We start from the raw sequence: 24,193 nt of genomic DNA on the forward strand, positions 1-24,193 counted from the left end.
GCAATTATTTGTCTCTTGTTGTATTTTGGGTAAGATATGTACAGATATATGTTATACAGTAAAGGCGAGTGGACACAGGCGTTCTTTGGACCGCGCCGTTTATTGGCATAAGCTTCTCCTTCACAACAAACATAAGTATCGTCTAGTGAAAGCACAACAAAAATAATATTCCTATCTCTCCCCCCCAAAAAAAATAATAATAATAATTTAATTTAATTTAAATTTTGTGAGTTCACAAAAAGAAAAGCACTTCAGTCTATAGTAATGAGGCCCTATTCTGACACACAGTTAAACAACAATGCAAAATGAACTGGCATTCCATATCAAAATAGCTATGCAAAATACACGTAAAAATTATTATTATATTAACTCTACTTTTGATTGAAAATTTTACAAATTTTATTAAAACAAAAAAAATGAACAGGGGTTTTAATATAAAATTACTATAACTTGTAACTATAACAATTATCTTTTAAGAACTACAAGTCTTTCTATCCGTGGATCACTTTAACAGAAAGAATGTTAACAATGGCATTTGTGGATTTATTGTTACAATAAACAAATACAGTACTTATGTGCAGTATGTTGTATGTATATATCCGTCGTGTGTCTCATCTTTCCATTCCAACAATAATTGACAGAAAAATATGGCATTTTGCGATTAATTGCGATTAATTACGATTAATTAATTTTTAAGCTGTAATTAACTCAATTAAAAATCTTAATTGTTTGACAGCCCTAATATATATATATATACATATACACACAGTGGGGAGAACAAGTATTTGATACACTGCCAATGGGAAAACCCATTGACAGTGTATCAAATACTTGTTCTCCCCACTGTACATACATCATCTAACACAAAAAGGGTTTAGAGGATATCTCTTTGTGAGGTTAGGTATTGTACCCATCACCTTATCAAAAGTATATACATGCAATCAAGCTTCTCGAACACAAACATCTATATACAAATTGAAAAGATTGATAATGAAGAAAAAAAATCAAATATAACCTTGAAAAAAAGTATTTAAAAAAATAATGACAAGTATTTCAGTTCAATTTTTTCAGGCAAGCGACTCAATAAAAAAATATTATTTTTTTTTTCCAACTCAATAGTTTCCTCTTGAACACACATCGCACAGCCCACTCTTCCGCTGTTTGTGCGCTGTCACTTCTACTCGCCGAGACGCCTACTGATCCGAGGAAAACAACGACAAAAACGTCTCATCCTCTTCCTTGAGTTAATGAAATAATGCATTAGCTTGTGCTGAATTTAGTTTTCGATACATTCCGCATGTTTCAAAGTCGCTCGCTCAGTCCAACCGGCCGGTGATCGCTTTGCATGTCTCCCTTTCCTTAGGTGGCGCCTCGCTCGGCAATTCATTAAAAATGTTCACATTAGGTTTGTCCTACTTGACCTCACAAGGGCTCTTGGGATATGTAGTCTTTCGTGCTGCTTTCGGTTTTGAAAAAGGACAAGAAATGATGGAAATATGGAGATAAACACATGGGCCATGCAGCGTTTTAATGCTTATTAATGAATGCAATAAAACTATAAAACTCAAATGACATTATCTCCCGTTTTACTTGGTCGACTCCAAATAAAAACTGGTGTGGACATCAACTTCTGCACTTTCAAATGAGAACCACCAGCGGCACGTGGGTGACGTAATTACAGTGTGACGAGGCTTCAAAGATGATATGCGTAAACACGTCGCCGCCAACACGTTCGGTGTTAAAGTGTTAACTAAGCGTTGTCATTTTCTCTTGGGAACCTTTTGTTGACTTCTGACATGGTGACATTGGAACGAGTTTGCCTCCTCGCCTGAGTCTGTTTCTCCCTTTCTGAGCCTTCTTCAAACCTTTCAAAACGGAGTCAGTACAAAGGGTTAGGACTAAGGTGAACGCACGGAGTTTGGCCTTCTGGCCGGATTGCTGGGTTCCCGCCGGTCTGGGCCATTGGAGCTGCGCCAGCGCGGGTCCGGCGGTTCGGCTGGTGCGATTCCGGCGTTCTGGCTACAACGGGGTGGGCAAACTATTCCACAAAGGGCCGCAGTGGGTTTTTGTTGCAACCCATTAAGGGGATACCTTTTCACCAATCTGCTGTTTTACAAGTGCAATCAGTCAATTGCAGTCAGGTGTTTCTCATTTCTGCTGAAACCGCATTGGTTAAACTATCTGTGCTTGGTCTGTTGGAACAAAGACCAGGACCCACTGCGGCCCTCGAGGTCCGGTTTGCCCACCCCTGGGCTAGAAGATCAGATTCCTTCAATCTATGTATATAATACTATAATGATAAACAATTTATAAACAATGTAATAATAATAATTGCTAATATCTAAGTTTATTTAAATGACCAAAAATAGTCACTTGCTTTATCAAGGGTCAAAAGGTCTTAAGCGTCAACTGGCTGTCCACATAGTGACCACTGTCCCTGTACGGGTTAAAATAGTCATAAACGCCATACTAAGGACAAAATGGAAGAAGGAGGACTCCAACTTGTCCTGGTCTTCCTCCTGCGGGGCTTCTAGATCCCCTCTTGTGCTTTCTCGTCCATCTTCGAGACTTTCTTCGACACCTGCTGAACGATGAGCACTCTAACGAGGACATTCCGCTGATTTAAGGTTCATTAAAAGACGCTGAAGTGTCCAACTCGAGGTGCATCACTTTAAATTGTCTCAGCACCAGAGGGGGAACTCGACAACACCACCAAGCCTTGAGTGTAATCGCTCACATCATTCAAGGAAAGGTGATCAGTAGGCACCATCATGAAAATAAGTTCTGATCAGGAGGTGAAATCCGATGTGAGGATAAAGAATGTTGTTGAACAAAGAACGCCTGAAGCGTGACAGATAAGCTTAGCGGCACCGTTGCTTGTACGAGTGCCAAATGTCGGTGAATGTGGCACTGAGTTTTGTTAAGAATCTGCTTGAAATCTTTTGCTGAGGTTGATGTAAAGTTCATCATTGTGCGGCGCGGGGTTGAGCTTTTGCAACCCGGCTTGCGAAAATGCTAGCTTGATGCAGCACTGCTGCTGACAGCGTTTGATTTTAGGTGGCCCTAAACTTGCTCGTAAACGTCGGGTAATTAATGCTGCAATCAACACGCAAATGTTGACTGTTGCTCAAGCGTTAAGGAGCAGAATGAGCCGTAGATGGATTGATACTTGATTCATCCGCAGCTAATGTGTGGTAAGTTTGTTTAGAGTAATAAACTCTGATTCATTGTGATTCATTATTGCTGTCGTGTACTCATTGTATCTGAAACTCTTGCTTGAAAACTTGAAACTAGGGATGTCTCTGATCCGAACATGTGAGCGGATTCCAGCCGGACTATGTCATTTTTAGAAGATTAAATCGGGTGAAAAAAGTAAAGTTTTTAAAATGTATTTAGTGTATTTTTTAAGTATGAAATCATTGGCTGCCATTGACGTCCAATCAATTTTGACTGTTGAAGGAAAAGTCGATTTTTTTCTTTTTACATGTTCTGTTATTCTCTTAAGTATCAGGAGATGACGACACACAATTCAGGAACAAAAAGAAAGCAATAATCACTTAAAATATATACATTTATTAAGGAAAGATTAATAAAAAGCCGGCCGGCCGGGATGAATCCCCCGGAAGCACCACATGGTGCTGCTGAGTCGATCTGCCCAGACCTTAAAGTTCAAAAGGTTTATACAGTATTTGCTGTCTACACAAACAGTGGAAAAAAAGCCCGCAGTCTAGTGCCGGTCCCTACCTAGATAAAACAATGGAAGAAAAAAATCCTTGTACGCAAGCAGTACTGTTACCAGATGCTCATAGATAAACACACAATTACACTGCTGGCCAAAAGTATTGGCACCCCTGCAATTCTGTCAGATATGCTCAATTTCCCCCCCAAAAATGATTGCATTTGTTTTGATAGGAATATCTTCATTTATTTTGCTTCCAAGGAAAAAACACAAAAGAGAATGGAAAAAAAAATCAAAACATTATCATTTTACACAAAACTCCAAAAATGGACCGGACAAAAGTATTGGCACCCTTTGAAAAATCATATGATGCTTCTCTAATTTGTGTAATTAACAGCACCTTTTACTTACCTGTGGCAATAATTAAATCACACTTGCAGCAGGTTAAAATGGATTAAAGTTGACTCAACCTCTGTCCTGTGTCCTTATGTGTATCACATTGAGCATGGAGAAAAGAAAGAAGACAAAAGAACTGTCTGAGGACTTTTAAGAAGGAAAAATGTAAGGGAGCATGTGCAATCTCAAGGCTACAAGTCGATCTCCAAAGACCTGAATGTTCCTGTGTGTACCGTGCGCAGTGTCATCGACAAGTGTAAAGCCCATGGCACTGTGGCTAACATTCCCTAGATGTGGACGGAAAAGAAAAAATGACGAGAGATTTCAACGAAAGATTGTGCGGATGGTGGCTGAAGATCCTCGACTAACATCCAAACAAGTTCAAGCTGTCCTGCAGTCCGAGGGTACAACAGTGTCAACCCGTACTATCCGTAGGCGTCTGAATGAAAAGGGACTCTACAGTAGGATACCCAGGAAGGCCCCACTTCTGACCCGGACATATAAAAAAGCCAGACTGGAGTTTTCCAAAATTTACCTGAGAAAGCCAAAAACGTTTTGGAAGAATATTCTCTGGTCAGATGAGACAAAAGTAGAGCTTTTGGGAAAAGGCATCAACATAGAGTTTACAGGAAAAAAAATTAGCCCTTCAAAGAAAAGAGCACGGTCCCCACAGTCAAACATGGTGGCGGTTCCCTGATGTTTTTGGGTTGCTTTGCTACCTCTGGCACTGGACTGCTTGACCGTGTGCATGGCATCATAAAGTCTGAAGACTACCAACAAATTTTGCAGCATAATGTAGGGTCCAGTGTGAGAAAGCTGGGTCTCCCTCAGAGGTCATGAGTCTTCTAGCAGGACAATGACCCAAAACACACTTAAAAAAGAATATGAGAAAATGATTTGAGAGAAAGCACTGGAGACTACTAAAGTGGCCAGCAATGAGTCCACACCAGAATCCTATAGAACACCTGTAGAGAGATCTGACAGTTTGGAGAAGGCACCCTTTAAATCTCAGAGCTTTCATGCTTTCTCAAAATTTTCATTCTCAAGTCCTCAGACAGTTCTTTGGTCTTCTTTCTTTTCTCCATGCTCAATGTGGTACACACAAGAACGTAGGACAGAGGTTGAGTCAACTTTAATCCATTTTAACTGATTGCAAGTGTGATTTCGTTATTGCCAACACCTGTTATGTGCCACAGGTAAGTAACAAGTGCTTTTAATTACACAAATAAGAGAAACATCACATGATTTTATAAAGGGTGCTAATACTTTTGTCCAGCCCGTTTTTGGAGTTTTGTGTAAAATGATAATAATTTAATTTTTTCCCCCCATTGTCTTTTGTGTATTTTCATTGCTAGCAAAATAAATGAAGATATTACTACCAAAGCATTTGTAATTGCTATTATTTTCTGGGAAAAAAGGAGCATTATCTGACAGAACTGCAGTGGTGCCAATACTTTTGGCCAGCACTGCATACTAGACGATTTGGTGCGAGTTCAGTACAACAGGAGAAACTTTTTTTCTCACAGAATTTGAACGTTAAAATTTGTATACCATTACACTCTTATATTCGTAGGTGAAATTAAACAAAAAATGTAAAAGGGGTTGACTGTTTTTTTTAATGAAAAAATCAATTCAGTCAGCTATTATACACATATTTGATGTAAAAGACGTTATAAAATGGATCATGTATTACGGTGTAGAACATGGTCAGTTACTTTGCCGAGTAACTAATTACTCTTACGTTGAGGCAACTGTGTTACTAACTTGGAGAAGTAATTTGTAGCTGTAACTACCGTCATTTTCGGACTATAAGCGCTACTTTTTTTTTTTACTCTTTTTGAATCCTGCGGCTTATAGTCCAGTGCGGCTTATTTGTTGATTAATTGGATTAATAGGTTACATTTTATTTGACAGAGGTGTCATAAAACTGTCATAAGACCGTCATAGTTATGACATGGCACTATCATGGGCATTAATGGATGCATATGACAGATGTCATTAAGTGTCACCTGGCAAATTATGTCATTAACTCCATTTTAGAGCTGCAACGATTAATCGATTAACTCGAGTATTCGATTAGAAAAAAATATTCGAATTAAATTTTGCTGCTTCGAGTAATCGTTTAATTAAAGTGACGTTGTAATGGTTTATTTTGAAAGTGTTTGCATTTAGTTTTATTGATTTGGGTGGATACACTGCCTTCTATTCAGCCTCAATTCACATGGCTGAATTCAGGTGCTCCCTGTTAAGACCAACATAAGCTAAATTTTGTTTGAGCTAATTTTTTTTTTAATGCATTCGTAATTTAGTTTATAGGTATATTTAGCCTATTTTTGTGGGAATATGTGTCTGAACCTTTTGTTAAAAGCATTATAAAAAAAGTTAGCATTTTATAGCATTTAAACTAGCGGACTTTTGCAATGTAAGTTAGCCAATTGTTCTTTTGTTGTACATAGATCCTCATTTATTTATTTTTTTATACCGTTTGAGGCTCAGCTCAGGTAATTTAATTTTTCATGTTCCTTATCCGATTACTCGATCATTCGAACTAATGGTTTATCGATTAATCGACTACTAAAATAATCGATAGTTGCAGCCCTACTCCATTTATGTCCAGCTCAGATCTTTTACATCAATTCAAAAGTGAGATTATTTTGCCAGATGACATAAAATGATACCTGCCATAAGCATTGATTAATGCTCATGACAGTATCATGTCATAATTATGATGGTCTTATGATAGTCTTATGGTCCACTGTCAAATAAAGTGTTACCAAATGCTATAAATAGAAATTAATGAAACAACTAGAACAGTATCTGGAAAAATAATGAGGTCAGAACATGAATTTTGATTGTTATTTACATCTGAAATGATGCAATGCATACTAGGAGGCATGTTGGACAACAACAGTGTTGACAGCAGGTGGTAGCAAAGGTTGAATGTCTCCCTTGCTGTCAACAGCAGCATATCAACTTGTATTAAGAGTCAATCCCTAAAGGGATCAGCGATGGCTAAATGAAGCTTCTTAAAGCAATGAAGCTTTGCAGCCAATTGGTTCAAAGCTTCATGGTGGTTTATTTGGTCTTATGACAGTCTTATTATCCCGCTATCAAATTAAATGTTTCCGGTTAATATATTTTGGTGTAAATATCCCATAATACAGTAAGGACAGCTGCAGCTTATTGTCAAGTGCGTTTTATCTATGAACAAATGCCGTTTTTGTGTCAAATTTGGTGGGTGTGCCTTATAGTACGAAAATTACGGCAATTACTTTTTTATAGTGAGATTATCAACACTGCCTATACAGTAAGTGCTTTCAAAGACCACTGAATGATATAAATTTGGATTTAGGGAATGCCCCCCCAAAAAAGAGAAAAACAATAACCGACTCAACAAATACTGTATGTAATCTGACTTCATCTATAGTATTAGCAAGAAACCTAAAATGACTGCTAAGCTGCGTGATTTATGCACACCTCTAAAAATCAACTCGCTCAAGTGTGTGGACTGGACAGACAGAGTTGAATAGTGCCAGAGACGATCCTTCATTAATTGCTTCAATGGTGTGAGCGCAGCCTCTAACTGGCCTCAATAACGAGTTCACTGACGGAGGAAATTAGCCGCCGCCGCTCAAACACCAAGTCTACTTGTTCTGAACTTTTGGGCTGCAGGCGTTCATTACCTTGTCCCACTGCCTCTCTCGATCCAAAGTGATGATGTTCATCGCCGGCTTCACCAGATAGCCGTTAGCGTTGAAGGAAAAGTCGTTGTGCTCCCAGGTTACATTCAGCATGTGCCTGCCAAAAGACAGAAGAAAGCCCACAGGGGGAAGACAAGTCAGTGAACCAATAACAAAAAAGTGATGTTAGCTGCTTCCTGTTTAGTATGTGGGAGGTAGACCAGGTGCGCGTCTTTATTAAAAAAATTCTTTTAAATGGTATCTGACTGCCACTGTTGTTACCTTTTTTGTTGTAAAAAAACATAAAACAACTTTAGTAAGGAGGAGGTGTAAATAAATTATAGAAATAAAATTTCTTATTAATGAAAGAATTAAAAGTGTTTGTTGGCTGAGTAGCATTTGCGATCGCTACACAAAAATAGCAATATAAATGACCCCCAAGAATGGTCAGAGATGTACGACAACCAGAGGATATAATATATAAAGAAGACAGGGCATATGGTGGTAAAGGATAGCTTGTTGAAACAAGAGAATGTCATTGTCCGTGGCGTAAGGCAATACTGGTGTCAACAATAATCGATGCGGCGATGCATCCCGATGCAGGCCATGGACGATGCGATTCGATGCGGGCAACAAGCCGAATCGATTCAGCACATATTAAAATATATAAGTCCGTTCAAAAATCTTCCAGTGATGCAATGGATTTGGTTTTCCCATTTGTATTATTATTCTCATGTTTACCTGTAGAGGGAGCTACTGTACAAGAAATGCAGGGGGGACGAGGAACCCAAATCTGCTTCCTCACGGGAGTAACGTCACAGACATGCGCAATTGCGCAGTGCCAATTGAGAAAGCAGAGAGATAAGACATAACAACAATGGCTGAAGCGGAGAAAGAGGGAGCGCGAAAGATTATTGACGCACCAAAGACATTGAAAGCAGGCATATGGAGACATTTTGGCTTCTATGAGGTTGGTGGGAAACTTGACCAAACTTATGCGGTGTGTAAAAAATGAAAGGATGCTACTGTGTGTAAAAAAAAAAAAAAAAAAGCCCTGGTCTCATTCAAAGCACTAATTAAATGCTGTGATGTTTTTATTTTTATTTTTATATATATTACTATTTTCATTTGACTACAACCAGGAATGACACAAGAGCCTACAAAAAGTTGTTTAATGTCTGACCGCTTGTGTTGCCTCATGATTCACAAAAAATATGCTTTGCTTTAGCATTTTAATGCATCCCAGGCTTTAATGCATCGTGATGCATTGCCGAATCGAACCGAATCATAGCCCTCTGAATCGAATCGTGAGGGCAGTGCCGATGCACACCTCTATAAGGCAATGCACATAAGAAAAAGGTGTCGATAAAAAAGCTACCTCTGGATCAGGTCGGCTCTTTTTCCCGTCTTTTTCAGCCAAGCCATCTCTTTAACTGAACATTTGTATGTTGCTCCACATCTTTACCAGTGAATTTGGCACCAGGACATAATTTTCTGACCGAATTGGTAGGTTTAGCTCAGTAAACATCTCGTTCGTACACTATTTACATGCATCTAGCATGAGGGACAAACGCAAGCTTGACCCCCCCTAGCAACAGTTGCTAACGTCATGAATATTAATGAGCAAAGGTGACGTGTTACGTGCGGTACGCTATTGTGCGTACCGCACGTAATATATTTATTAACTCTTTGAGTATCAATTTAAAAAAAAAATAGAATCTACAACTACAATCCAAACGCTGACCTCCAATACTGCCACAATCAATTTGTGGTTATTGTTGTGAATTTTAATGATTTCTATGGTCAAACATGGTCATTGAGTTTTTCCAAATTCGAATGCTAAAATTTTAAATTTGGGAAATTTTAAGTACTGAGATTTAAATGTGTGAGCTCACTGTCAGGGCATTACTTACATTACTGACATTCCAGAGATGATCTTTTGCAGTGTACTACCATGAACAGGCTAAAAGTCAACCTAGATTAGCCATATAATCAAAAATATGCTCAATTATATTGTCTATGCTTTTGGGAACATACTGAAGGACTAATAGTATCAAATAATGTGCTGTCAATGTCAATATCACCAATGTAAGCACCTTTCACATACAGCCAGGGGTGAAAGTGGGCAGGAACGGTCAGGAACGCAGTTCCGGTATAAGATTCAGGGCCGGAACTGCGTTCCGGTATACGGTGCTTTGATTCCGAAAATATGATGGCAACTGTCAAAACGCTATGTAAAAAAAACAAAACAACGAAAAGTACAAAGCTGCCACCAGTGTTGTTATTCTTACTTTGAAAAAGTAATTCATTACAGTTACAAATTACTTATCCCAAAACGTAATTGCGTTAGTAACAAAGTTACCTGAATGTAAGACTAATTAGTCATTTGGCAAAGTAACTGGTGATAATTTTCATGTTTTGTTTTGTTTTTTTTCCTAAAAAAAAAAAAAAAAAAAAAACAGCTCACACTATGTGAAGTTTAAAAGGTTTTTGGATAAAGGGATAATTGGCTCTAGCCCAATTCTCTACCCTAATTTACCCTTTACCCTGAATCAACCGTTAAAAGTTGTTAAAATTGCTCCATTTATTGCATTAGTTCCCTTTTGTCTACTTTTGACATGTGGGGGTTTTAAAACTGTTTCATTATTTAAAGATAGATTCAAATCAAGATTTTGACGATTTAGGAGTATTTTAGATAAAAAGTTACTTAGGTTCGCAAGGAAGGTTCTCTGCAACAGAGTCTTCCTAAGAAGTCTACTGCTTTAAGATGGTGGCTGTTTACTAACGCATCTAGTTCCTATACTGTACACGTTGTTAATGCCAATGTCCTTTCGCATCTAGTTCTCTATCTATGTGACGTCTAACATATCTACCATATCATGTGGGTGTAGTTTGTAGGCTATCGTCTACAGTCAGGTATTATTGGAGCCACCTCGCATCGCGTTTGCTCGGCGTCACAACTTTTTTGCCTCCTCCCCACTCCTGCTCTGCATGTCGTCTCTGTGAGAGAACTTTCTCACGTCATTCACCCAATATAGTAAAGCACGCCTATCCATTCTCAGTAACGGTAACGGCGTTGCCAAGATGAGAAAAGTAATTAATTAGATTACTCACTACCAGGGGTCGCGTTAACCGGATATTTTCCGTCGTTGACCGGTTTTTTAAAACGGTGACGGAAAAAACTGACGTCCGTCCGTCATTTTGACAGGTTGCAATTCACACCCCAGACCACAGGGTGGCGAGTTAGCATATTAATTAGCTATTGTCTCCCTTAATGCATGACGTCGTTGGCTCTTCTGTCAGAATATTGTAGCGTCACCGGGGTCTGGCGGTGGCACCGTGATTGACACATCAACGCAAGGTTCTTATTGGTGCACCCGGTGTGCCAGCGCGTCATCCAATTGATGGACAAGATTGCCGCCCAATCACATGACGCCACAACTCTGCCCCCCTGACTGGAGCCGCCATATTGTGTGTCAGCTGTTCATGTTTACACATGACCGTGACGTACATGCCTCCTATTACGGCGTGTTTTTCTGCTCCTTAATATTAATAATCAAAATGGTGAAGGCGTGTGTGGCGGTTGGTTGCTGTAACAGAAAAGATAGACGGAGAAACTTGAAGTTCTACCGTATTCTGAGAGACCCGGGAGGATGAGAGCGAGATGGAATGCTGTAATTCGACAAGAAATCTGGGCACCAAACGATCATCACAGACTATGTAGTAGTCATTTTATATCTGGTAAGATGCATTTAATATATATTTAGAAGATTTTGAGCTGACAACCACAATTAAGATCATTGTGTGACGTTGGTGATTGGGGTCTATATTGTTGCCTCTTTTTCTTTGGGGGCGGAGTTGTTGGCGGTAAGCAGAGTAAAAAGGGAGAAAAATACCACGACTCCCGTGTCTAATTTTTCGCCGCCAAGCAAGCGTTACAATATTAATTAAAAATGAATGAAAACTAAATACTATTGAATATGTCATCATTATCATTTTAAAAATTTAAGTGACCGGTAAAAATAGACTATGACCGGATTTTTATGACCCTGTCAGTCAAAATGACAGACAACGAAAATGTCTAGCGCAACCTCTGCTCACTACTGAAAAAAATAACGCCGTTAGTAACGCCGTTATATTGTAACGCCGTTATTAACAACACTGGCTGCCACACATGTATTTCATCTCCAAGAAGAAAACAATCTACCAACATCAGATTTACATACACAAGTGTGAACAACAAGCATAATAAAGTGCTCGTGTAGCGTAATCCTTTCCACCAATTTTTATTATTTTTTTTATTCCACGGATGGCATGGAGGTTTCCCCAGCTGCTGCAGTTATCCAAGTCTGACGATGATGAGTCATGTCAATGTGCGAATGCATGCAGCAAAGCAAAAGGCCTGGACTCATTTATACGTTCAATTGGCTGAAATACTGACATGTGATCACCAGAAATAGTTTACTCTGATTGGTTCAAATGTGCATGTTTTCTGAAACAGCAACAAAAAATAAGGGCAATGCAACAGAAAATGGATCAAATCTTCAAGAGCAAGGAAAGAGTTAAGGAGGCTTATTTATCATATTTAGTTTCATTTGCTCTGATGGGGAGGTTCAGAACATCTTAGCTGTCAATGTGAACTTTGGACTTATGTTAGGCTACTTACTTATTTCCTTATGATTTAAAAAAAAAGTCAATGTTTGCACGATCTTCAAAATATATTCCATTTCACTCTGCATAATATAAGTCTTTTGTACTTATTTTTCTGAATGTATGTTATTTATATCTTTGTTATTAAAAAACAACAAAAAGTAACTGTTTACATACATTATCTTCAATTTTAATATACATCCTATGTTCTTAAGTAGTTAAAATTGAGATTTGGCATTTAGTATGTGAGGAAATGAGGGAAAATAAAAATTAGGAGATGGATAGCTTTTTTTGTTAACTTTTATTTTGCAAATCATTGAAAAATACAATTTTGAATGAAAATCAGTTTTTGTATGTTATAGAAATAACTGACCAAAAGTTTTCTTTGCACTTCAGTAGTTTTGACCGCCCCCCCCCCACACAAAAAAAAAGAAAAACAAAGAAAAAGAAAACAAAATAAAAATTTCTGGCTCCCTGGCGACCTTCACGTCGGGGAGTTCTGGCAAGAAATTCTAACCACTTTCACCCCTGCATACACCTGAACACCGTTTAAATCCTGGGATTTAAATGGGCAGTCCTTATATGTGAAAGCAATTTCTCTGATCGACTGACACAGAGATTTCGTGTAAGACATTTACTGAGTCGCGTCTTGATATAATGTCCGGGACTTTCCCGGGAAGTGGTGTGTGTGAAAGCAGCCGTTAAATTCACGGGTCACAGCACGATGGCTGATGATGTAACTATCATGGCGGGCCGATCGTCACTTCCTCTTTCTTCGCAGTACGACGAAAAGCGGTAAACAAACATCGCAATCATCAACATACAGTATCTCTCCATGCGTGAAAGCAATGACACGAGTAAATCCCGCGTCACCTTACACGGGAATTTACTGGGATATATGTGTTAAAGGGGCTTGAGTAACTTCAATAAGTGCTAGCTACCATGTACTGAACAAAGTAAGACGTTCAGAATTGGTAGAATTTGGAAGAAAGTGGTGGACCAAGGTCAGATGACAAATAATTCTTCACCATTCAATTTCTGATGCAAGGCTGTCAAAGTTATTTCCGTCTGGAATTTGAAACAATGTTGTATTTAGAACAAGAGTCCCTCTCTTTCATATGATACTTTGATCGCTAGTTTTCATCACTTCCACACCCGTTTAATCAGACCCGCGGTGCCGCTCTCGCACCTCCGCTGGAGTGATGGCGGAGGTGATGAAAGTGCTCGTTTTCCGCTGAAAAGCCCCTTCTGTTGGGTAATCTATGATAATCCAATTGACAGGTTAACAGATTCATTATCCAGACAGGAATGAAGCGAGACACCTTAGGGGTTGTTAATGTTTGATGTGCAAGAATGTAAGACAGTAAAGCCAATCGGAAAAGCTTTGTTCTGTATGCTTGACCTTCAATACGCAGCTGCTCAAATCGTGCCCGCTGGGTTATTTCGAGAGGGATCGGCACGGAATCAAAGCGCGGGATAATGTGCCGTCGTTTCCACTTTTTTTTTTCATCAATGGTTTGGCCTCACACAAAGCCAAGTTGTCTCCCCTACGGAGATGACACCAGACAAGTGTCCCATTAGCAACGTCACCACTGCCGGTGTCCCTGAATAACCTTGTTTTGAATACAAAATCATCTTTTCTGACAATCATTTTGTTCAAGCTGAAGAGAAACCATTCCCACGTCAAAACATTTGAATCATTGAGGACAGATTTAGGCAAGATAACAAAATAAAAGCTCAATCGATTTTAAATCCTTCTAGTCTTTTTTATTTTTTAAAGATTTCTTAGGACAGGCCACACCTGTCTGTCACCACCGACTCCCCCTACACTCTATTCCCCCTCCGTCTCAGAGGTATAAAGGCGTGATGAGATCGATGGCAGCGGGTGAGGACACAGTTTAGGGGACTGACAGTGACTATAAATCAACAGCCGCACCAAACACGCGAGAAAACGTCCCGGATGAATAAATGACCGTTGCGTCTTGAGATGCGAAATGCTCTTTCAGGAAGTGTAAGATGTATTTATGTTTTCACCATGTCAAGCACAGTTGACTGATCCTTAAAATTCCCAAATCAGATTTTGGTGCAGTGTTGTCTGTTTCTAAGTAGTAATCAATTAGTTGCTTTCTTGTAAAAAAAAAATAGTCACTTGAGGGGGATAAAAACAACTTTTGTTGTTCCCTGGCGTCACGACAGCTGAGCAGATAAATGATAGACCAGCAAAATCAACTTAAGTAGGTTTATCTCCCGAAATGTATTAACAGCATGTCTGGGCAAATATCATTTCAGACGAGAAAGTCATGTTTTCCTGGTGGAGTCGATCAATTCACTCAGTCCCTTCGTGACCCTTTCTCGGCCCCGCTCGCTTTCCCATAAACCAATTGGATGCGACTCCATCTCTCGCTCGCTGTGTGTGTGTGTGCATGCAGACTGATTCAATCCAAACATGCATATGAATGAGCCCTTCCCTGAGAGCATTCCTGAACAGAACCTCACTCTCAAATTCATGAATGAGTCGCCACATAAATAAACATTTCACTGCAAATTTATGATTCGGAGTTTGAAGCCATTCACATTAGGGGTTTACCTCAGTCTAGCAGTTTGTATGCAGCTGCACACTGACAGTCAAAAGAACAGACGAGAGTGGTTCAGATTGTTTCCCTAAACGGATCTTCATTGCCGAAGCTGTTGATTTTATCAAGGCCTTTGCCGGAGAGTTAAGTGCGATAGCGGAATCTGAATTACGGTGTCAGGCAGTCGGGAGAGACGAAGCTGCGCAGCCAGCGGGGAGCAGATGTCTTCGGGGGGAACCTGAACAGCTAATACTTTATCCCAGGGAGTGCTAGCGATATCCTTCCAAGGAACTGTTTTTACAACAAACTGTTAGGTGAAGACTAAGGGTGCCATTGCAGCAAACCACACGATAAATTACTGTGATTGTGAGGTTGTTTATCTGGATTCTTCCTTGAAGTCTCCGTTTGTGTTGTTAGATTGTAAATTTTTCCTCACTAGCATTTTTTAAAAACCCAAACAAGGCAAAGAGGACCAAATGAAGTATGTTCTAGTAGGCTGTTTTTCTTCATCTCCAATTTTCAAATAGTAATCAGTGCAACTGTAACAGGTTTCATCCGTGCTGTCAACGCGATCCGCCACCTTCGACTGGGTCAAGACTTGAAACAGTGCAGCCAGCGCGACAGACTTCACTATCAGTTGACAGGACATGGTGCTTGGGAACGATCGGGAGGAGGGCTATTTTCAAAACCAAAGCCGCTAGTGATCTAAAACCAAAACAGGCACATCCCTTAGGCATATATGAGTCTCCATGAGCAGCGACATAAAAAAATTCAAAGTATTTCCCCAATAAAATCCCGATTAATTATTTTTAATAAAAGTATAACAAAACTTAAAATGGCGATAAAATTATCAAATTTTACGCTAGATGCACAAAAATCACCAAATGCAGAGATAATCACCTATATTTTCAGGATCAATAGCAATATTTAACATATCATATAAGTTTTCGCCCAAAATAGCAACTTATTATTATTATTTTTTTAGTTTTCAACAGCTAATAAATCACTCAATTTTCACATCAGAAACATAATACTTGAGGAAAGCATGCAGAATCATCTTATTATTACTCAACTATACAAAATTAGCATTTTTCTACATACAATCACAACTTATTTAGGTTAAATTCTGCTATTGTGTAGAGATACAAAATCCAACACGGCGGCCGACACAAAACGAAGACCTTTTTAAGTTGAAAATTCCTGTAAATAAAAATGCTTAAATCACGGAATTTCTATAGATATGAACATAAAACAGTCTAGAGTATTGGTTAACTCATTCACTCCCAGCCATTTTCACCAGAGCAAGGCCCTTAGCTCCCGGCCGTTTTTCTGGATTTTGACTGATTTTGCAAGGCCCAAAGAAAATTCTGTTCTATTGCTATATAAACATGGAACCCACCAAAAGAAAGATTAGACTCTCTTCTTTCAGCAGACAAAAAAAGTAAGTTCATATCTTTTCCCATTCTTTAGAAATAAGCAATAGAAAATAGCTTATTTTGAGCAATTTTAAAATGAACCTTTTGTAAACGCATGCATTTCAAACATAACTTTGACTTTAACATAGCTATTTTTTGCATTAGTTACATCCCAAACATCTGAATAATGTTTTCCTTTTACAAAATACCATAATGAACAAGACAAATAGAGCTTTTGATAGCAAAGTAACAATTTGTTTACACATGACTACTGAGGGATGACGCCTGTTGTTGCCGAGATGACGTCGTTGTCACCGCGTCTGCCGTGTAAACTTTTCACTCATCGTTGTCTCTCTCACAAAGATGGATTATTTTTGAATCCCTGCGGGGTCTGCTTGGCGAGCACGCTGCAAGGTGGTCTCAGTCGTTTTGCTCAGTCGTCCAGCGGCTGGCATTCCAGGCGTCCTCTCGGTTGTTTTGTTCGGTCGTCCGCCGCCTGGCATACTGCCACCAGCGCTCCGACCGTAACAAAATGCGCTACTGCCCTCCAGTGGCCAGTTTAATTGCTTTAAAATGGGTTTGGAGCCTTGTTTTTTGTTTCTCAGATAGATTGCAAGCTATAGATTCTTCGTGTAAAAAAAAAAAAAAAAAAAAACTGCAAAAGACGTATAAATATGTTTTTGGGACAAAGAAGCATTTAAAAATAGAACATATTTATACGTTTCTGGGAGCAAATGAGTTAAAAGCAAAAATTGGGCAGTTATCGTTCATTTTGCCTAAAATTTTCAAGCCAAAGTTACGGTGTTGTGGAATCCAACATGGTGGCCGTCACAAAACAAAGAGCTTTTTAAGTTGAATACTGTTGTAAATAAATGATTAAATCGCGGAATTTCTATAGATATGAATGTAAAACAGTCTTGATTTTTGGTTAAAAGCAAAAAACGGGCAGTTATCGTTCATTTTCCGTGAATATTTCAGGCCAAAGTTACACTAATTTTATCCATTGATTTTTTTTCACAATGTTTCAAAGTGCATGCACTGTGCTATTTATTATAATAATTACCTTGAATCCTCGACCAAATCACTCTTGAAACATTCCTGCCTGCTTGTATGCAGTAAAACCTCCGTCCTATTTCCACCTAAATCCAGCGTTAAGAACGCAGCGTGTGTTTGGGTTTATCACAGTAAAAGCCAACTCAACGTTCCACCTGTGTCGGCCCCCTACGAGAAGGCGTGGCGCAATGTCTGTGGGAGCTGTCTTGTCAACTGATGGTGGAGTCTATGCATTAAGCTAAAAGCCCAAGCTAGCAGCTCTAGTCGCTAGTGCGCTCTCTTGAAGGCATCAGGAGAGAGGTTTCCTCAACATACGATGCAACTGCATGCACCCGTTACACAACCACAAAAACTGAAAATTGAGTTCTCTTGGGTTTGGCTGCATCTCCCGGCATATGGCAACGTTTTCTGGTAAATCCGGACATTTAAAAGACGTACTTACCTGAACAGCGTGTCGTTGGTAGCCACGGTCTTGACGGGGTTGTGGCAGTCATTGTGACCCTCCGGCAAGAAGCCCCTCTGCTTGCGGTAGCTCTGCACACCCTTCACCACAATGGCCACACCATCTCGCACCCTCTTTCTCAAGCTCATCCTCCAGCGGTCGGTGATGATGCTGATGAGCCCTACGGGGAAGCTGTCGGGCGGCGGCATGTCCGGGTTACCCACCGCCAGGCTGGGGATAATCCAGATGTAGCCGGGCCCCACCAATCCGGCCTCGGCGGCCATGGTGAAGAGATACTGGGCCTCCTCGTGGGAGCAATAAATCAGGAGCACCTGGGCGTCGATCTGCTGTAGGAGCCGTCGCGCCCGGAGGTCATTGGTGCTGTCCGCGGACATGTCAAACGTCAGCACGTCCTGGAGCTCCCACATGAAATAGCTGGTATCGATGTAGGCCTTGACGTAATCCACGTAGGCCTCGTAGCCCGGGTAGAGGCTGGTGATGACCACGAAATTGTCCCAGTTGTACTCTTCCATCACCTTGAACATGCCATTGATTTGCTGCTCGATGGACGAGCCCAGCTGCAGGAAGTTGGAGCCCTCGCCCTGTGGGAAGAGGCAAAAGTACATTATAAGGATGTTGCTATTTACCGACGACTTTGGAAGATATTGTGAAGAAAGGATGAAGTTGTTTGAGGGGAGTAGGTAAGGTTAGTTAGTCATGAAAGATGGATAAATGCTCAAAGACAAAAAAGTACCTGAAAATTCACTTAAGTACGTCAGGATGTACTGAATATCTACTTTGTAGTTAATGTAGTTGGCGTTCATCAACAAGCCAAATAAACACTTAATTTCTTCTCTAATGTTTAGCGAGAACCTCTCTGTCATCTTGTAAGTGACTCTTGGCCATCCAGACGTGCCTAAGTGCTCCTGGAGCTCCAGACTCATTCATCACCTAAAGCATGTGTCTCACTTTCCCCAGCCAAACAAGGCAGCGTCCATATATTTGCAAATATGAGAGATGCCACAATCTGCGTGGCAGGCCTCACTTTTTCATCTGTAACCCTGGGCAGGATTATTATATTACATTTTATCTGACAGTGGTATGACAAAAAAACTTTAGGACTGAATCAAAACCTTTGGAGGAGGCAGAGTTTTTGTCTTCCCATGCTGAAATTATTGAAAACTTGCATGTTGTTGTTTTTAAAAACAATCCTTGAAAAGTAATACTCTGTGGACCTCACTTCATGATTCTTCCCCAATGAGTTTTCCTGTGCACTGCGCTTCTTTGCATTTTGGTAGTTTGCCAGTTTTTTTTCTGCACAGATGGTGCATTACCTTGAAAAAGTTAAATTCTAGCCTTCAGTAGATCATGAATACCAGGTCAAAGCCAAGTAAGTCTCAAGTCTAAGAACTACTCTAGCAACTACAAACAAATCCAGAACAACTTCATGAAGAAAGAACATGAAGTTGGCGACACACCGCATCTCCTGTCCTAAATGAAGTTGACGGGTGTGATTAATTTACTACGAAGTCAAACAGCCCGACGTGCAAATTCTAGGGGACTGGAGTTGAGGAACTCAGCATCATCCCTGTTTAAATATAGATTGTGTATTTCTTAATTCACAAGCACATTTAGGAAAAAGATTTCAGGGCAAAGGAATAACCTTAACAATACAACTAAGTATAAGGCATTTTCATTTCATTTTAATACAATGCAGACCACAAAAAGTATGAAAATAACTTTTAATCTTCATGCTTGCATTTAGGGATGGGAATTGATATGATTTTTCCGATTCCAATATTGATATTGCTTAACGATTCGATTCTTTATCGATTCTCTTATCGATTCTAATTTGGGGAAAAAGAAGAACAAACGTTTTGATTGGCATCGAGTTTGTTTAATCAGAAGTCACAACCTTTCAAACTCCCAACGAGGTCAAAAGAGGCCTAAAGCCTCAATGTTAACTGTGGTAATAAGTGACAAATGCACAAGAATGTGTAACATTTTACTGAAACATTTTTCTAATAGAAATAAAAAATATTGGTATATATTGGCATATAGACCCTACCCACCTACGTCACAAAACCACGTGCTCGCTGTATGGTTCCGCCCACTTGTCCGTCATTTTGACTCTGTATTAGCATTGTTTTCAATTGATGGCGGAATTTAAAATGCATTTCAAGGAAGACCCGGTGCTTTCTGATGCCGCAAACTCACTGGATCTGTTGCATAAAAGGCGTTATGAGGAAAAGCTTCGTTCTATACAGTCGCCAGATCCATATTTGATGCCCAAATCGATGTTTTTCGACCCACTGTCTTCGCCCTGTCTGCCTGACATCTGCTACGCAGATATTTACAATTATCTTGTCCACACTAAATCAGCCTATTCTCACGAAAATATGAAAAACTTCAAGAGCTTGGAGGCTTATAAATACTTCGTTGCTGGTTGGGTGAAACAGGTCCTCGTACACGAAAATTCAGCAGGAATCTATCTTGTGCTTGGAAAGGTGAGTTACGAAATTTTCAATTCAAAATCTTTTGTTATTGCTAACATCCACTGTCAAGTCTAATGTATTTCATGTCGTTTGTCAATGGAGTTAAGGCTTTTAATGTTTATATGGTTTAGCGATAGCACTCTCACTACATACATACGTGTATGTTGTCGGGGATTAGCCTAGCAATGATCTTAATTGTGGTTATTTGTCAGCCCCGTAGACGAGGCCAGTTTCTTTCACTTGGTACCAGCTAAATATTATTCAAAAAATAACGATGGTGGAAGAAAGGGAAGTCACAAACATCTTGAATTTGAAACTATGTCGTACTACGTCGTATGTTGTCGGCGATTAGCCTCGCAATGATGTTAATTGTGGTTATTTGTCAGCCCCGTAGACGAGGCCAGTTTCTTTCACTTGGTACCAGCTAAATATTATTCAAAAAATAACGATGGTGGAAGAAAGGGAAGTCACAAACATCTTGAATTTGAAACTATGTCGTACTACGTCGTATGTTGTCGGCGATTAGCCTCGCAATGATCTTAATTGTGGTTATTTGTCAGCCCAAAACCCTCTAAGTATATCTTAAATGCATCTTACCGGATATAAAATGACTACTACATAGTCTGTGGTGATTTTTTGGTGCCCAGTTTTCACGTCGAATTGCAGCCGTCCATTTCGCTCTCTTTGGATCCCTCGGAATACGGTAAAACTTCAAGTCTCTCCTTCCATCTTCTCTGTTAGTGCAACCAACAGCCACACACGCCTTCACCATTTTGATTATTAATGTTAAGGAGCAGAAAAACACGCCGTAAATAGGAGAAATGTACGTAGCCGTAACAGGTTAACACTATGTTTTGACGGACAAGTGGGCGGTACCATTCAGGAGAGCGGAGTTGTGACGTCACGTGGGTAGGGTCTATAGGTCGTTGTTCTGCCTTTGGCAATATGTGTTAAAGCAGGGGTCCCCATGCCTTTTCCTGTGAGGGCCACATAACTTTTCCCTTCTCTGATGAGGGGCCGGGGTCAGTTTGTAACAGAAAAAGTGTGACGATTGCAGGAGTGCCTAAATGTAAAAAAATATTGTTTTTCAGAAAACCACAATCAAATAACCCTCTCTGGATTCTTCACGGAACAATAGTAAATAAAAAGAAATTTTAAAAAATTCAAAATGCTCTCTAGTATTGTTCAGGGGGCCGGACCAAATGTGGAGGCGGGCCTTAGTTTGGGGACCCCTTTAACAGTTAAAGTGAATTATCTGAAACTGTCAATGATTTTGATGATGATGACAATGACAATAAATTCATTCATTTATTTACCATTATACTGAAATGCATGCCTTTTAGGTTTTATGGTGCTTTCACGCTCAGGTGGGGGCGCCCCTGCGCTTCCTCATGTGAAGAAGAGGGCGCTTATATGCGAAGAAGTGCCGCATCGAAGCGAGTGATATCTACAGAGGCAACGCCTGTATGTATCATCTTTTGTGTTGTTGTTTCCACTCGCGATCGGACACCTAAATCCAGTTGTGTAGTGGTTCGAACGATATGCTAATGCTAGCGAACGCATGCTAACCATTTGTGTTATTACTGTATTAGCAGCTAATCGTCACGGATTTACGTTGATGCAAACCCGTTTGTTATTGGGAACGAAATTGATTTGTTTCATTTCTATTTTTAGTTTCACTCGTCAAGTGATGGTTGAATAAAGTCAGCAAAGTATACCAATGTCTTCTGCATCGTCATCAGGGAGTTTAGCTAGCTGTACAGCCATGACTGAGCTTAGCGTCTCGGTGAGGACAGCGCAGTCGTATTCCCTCTCGATGCAGTTATCTCCACGTTGCAATGACTGCCAGTCGCTTTGTTGTAATTTTTCCTCGTGAAGTGAAGACACACTTTCGAGCGTTTGAACCTACGTGCTGTCATTGTTATGTTTATGGCTGCAATGCTCGTGCTAAACCATCGTAACCTTTCATTTTCACCCTCTTTCCTAGTGAAGTGTAGCCAAACTTTGGAGCGAGTGGTTCTTGGCGCCATGCGAGTTTGATGCATCTGGACAACAAGACACGTCACGACTAGTGGTGCAACGGTTTGCGGTTCAAAGCTGAACCGTACGGTTCGCCCTGTACAGTTGAATACACCTTTATGAACCGCGCCTTTTCGGTTTTGCAGTTAACGTATTCCGAATGCTTGTGGAATGAATTGATCGAGCTTTGTGTGCCTGTGTGTGACGAGAAGCACCGCTGTGGAGAAATTCCCGCCCCGCAAGTAAATGTCGGATCGCTGTCAAGCACCTGTGTAATAGAAGCCGAGTAACGCCCTCTCTCGCTTATGAGCGAAGTGAAAGTGAAACAAGAAAGAAAACTAATAGCTATGGCGAGCGGAGGAGTGGAGAGACCGAATTTTGAGGAAGCACCGGCTTCTTTCAAATCAACATTTTGGTTTCCCCGTGGACTACAATGCGGAGGGAGAGAAAATATTGGAAAAAAAAATTGCAAGCAGTGCTCAGCGCTTGTTCCCCATGCTAATGGCAACACTTTTATAACATGACTCCGGCACCTCAGCCGGCATCACCAACAGATATCACTTTCTCAGGGCAGGACAACCTCAAAGATGACACCAGTGAAAACACACGGCGGGCTTTGTTAATTTATTTGCAACGCTTGACCCGCGTTACATTGTTCCTTCGTGGACATATTTCCCCAACAACTTAATCCAGACATTTATGAAATGGCACGCAAAGCCATCGAAGATGATTTCGTTAAAGCAGATAGTTTCGCCCTGACCACTGATAGTTGGACGTCCCGTGCTACAGAGTGCTACTACCTAACTGTGACGGTCCACTATAATTCATACCTGTCAAGTTGTACGGTCTCGTCGTAATTTGTACAAGTGAGCACTGATTTTTAAATGTGTACGCCGTACGTTACGTTCAAAATCTGCACGTTTTTCGTGCATTACGTTTTTTTTTTCCTTCCGTTCGGATTTGGTCACCGCTTCTGCAACGAGACAATGTTCGTTAATACGTTGATTGAATGACGCGAGAAAAGTCAGACACGGAGAGGGAAGAGTGTTTGTAAAGACGCTGTAGCAAACGCGATGCTAGGCTAGGTGGCTCCTATATTTCCTGACTGTAGCCGACAGCCTACAATCTACGCCTAGATATCTCATGCATATAGAACTACGTGCGAAATGACAGACTCGGTAGCGTTAGTAAACAACCGCCATTTTAGAGCAGTAAACTTCTCAGAAAGGCTCTATTGTAGTAAACCTTCCGAGCGAACCTAAGCAACTTTTTATCTAAAATACTCCTAAATCGGCAAAATCTTGACTTGAGTCTGTCTTTAAACGATGAAACAGTTTTAAAATTTTCACATGTTGAAAGTAGAAGGGAACTAATGCAAAAACGGGAGCAATTTTATCAACTTTAATGGTTGATTCACACCACTAAATGACCTCCAAACATAGCAAAGGTTACTATGTTTTTGGGTTTGTTTTATTTTTTTTTAATGAAAAAAAAACAAGAAAGGTATTACCAGTTACTTTGCCAAGTAACTTTTTTACTACTACACTAGCCAAAGAGGTAAGAGGCATTTTAACAGTCGAAAATGTTTACATTTTAAGTGTTTATTTCATTTTTTAAAAAGCAAAATAAAGGCAGTTTAAAAAAAAAACAAAAAACAAAAAAAAAACGCAAACCGAAACTGAACAGAAACTGTGATCCCAAAACCAAGGTTCAAACCGAACCGTGGGCTAACGGAACCGTTGCACCCCTAGTCACGATGCAATATGCGTCTTTAGGAATCGTTAAAGGGAT

General features: G+C 40.1%; 1 protein-coding gene across 2 annotated transcripts in view; it reads right to left on the reverse strand.

Annotated features, from left to right (window-relative positions):
• Positions 1 to 24,193, reverse strand: part of grin2ca (glutamate receptor, ionotropic, N-methyl D-aspartate 2Ca) — a 141,145-nt gene that overhangs the window by 46,626 nt on the left and 70,326 nt on the right. For both annotated transcript variants that reach the window (XM_057861547.1, XM_057861548.1), the window contains exons 3-4: positions 17,889 to 18,490; positions 7,759 to 7,873 (exon numbers count right to left, since the gene is read on the reverse strand). In XM_057861547.1, the coding sequence (XP_057717530.1) occupies positions 7,759 to 7,873; positions 17,889 to 18,490 (717 nt within the window). The remainder of the gene's footprint in view (positions 1 to 7,758; positions 7,874 to 17,888; positions 18,491 to 24,193) is intronic.

The sequence above is a fragment of the Corythoichthys intestinalis genome, chromosome 16, assembly GCF_030265065.1.
Source record: "Corythoichthys intestinalis isolate RoL2023-P3 chromosome 16, ASM3026506v1, whole genome shotgun sequence".
NCBI lineage: Eukaryota > Metazoa > Chordata > Actinopteri > Syngnathiformes > Syngnathidae > Corythoichthys > Corythoichthys intestinalis.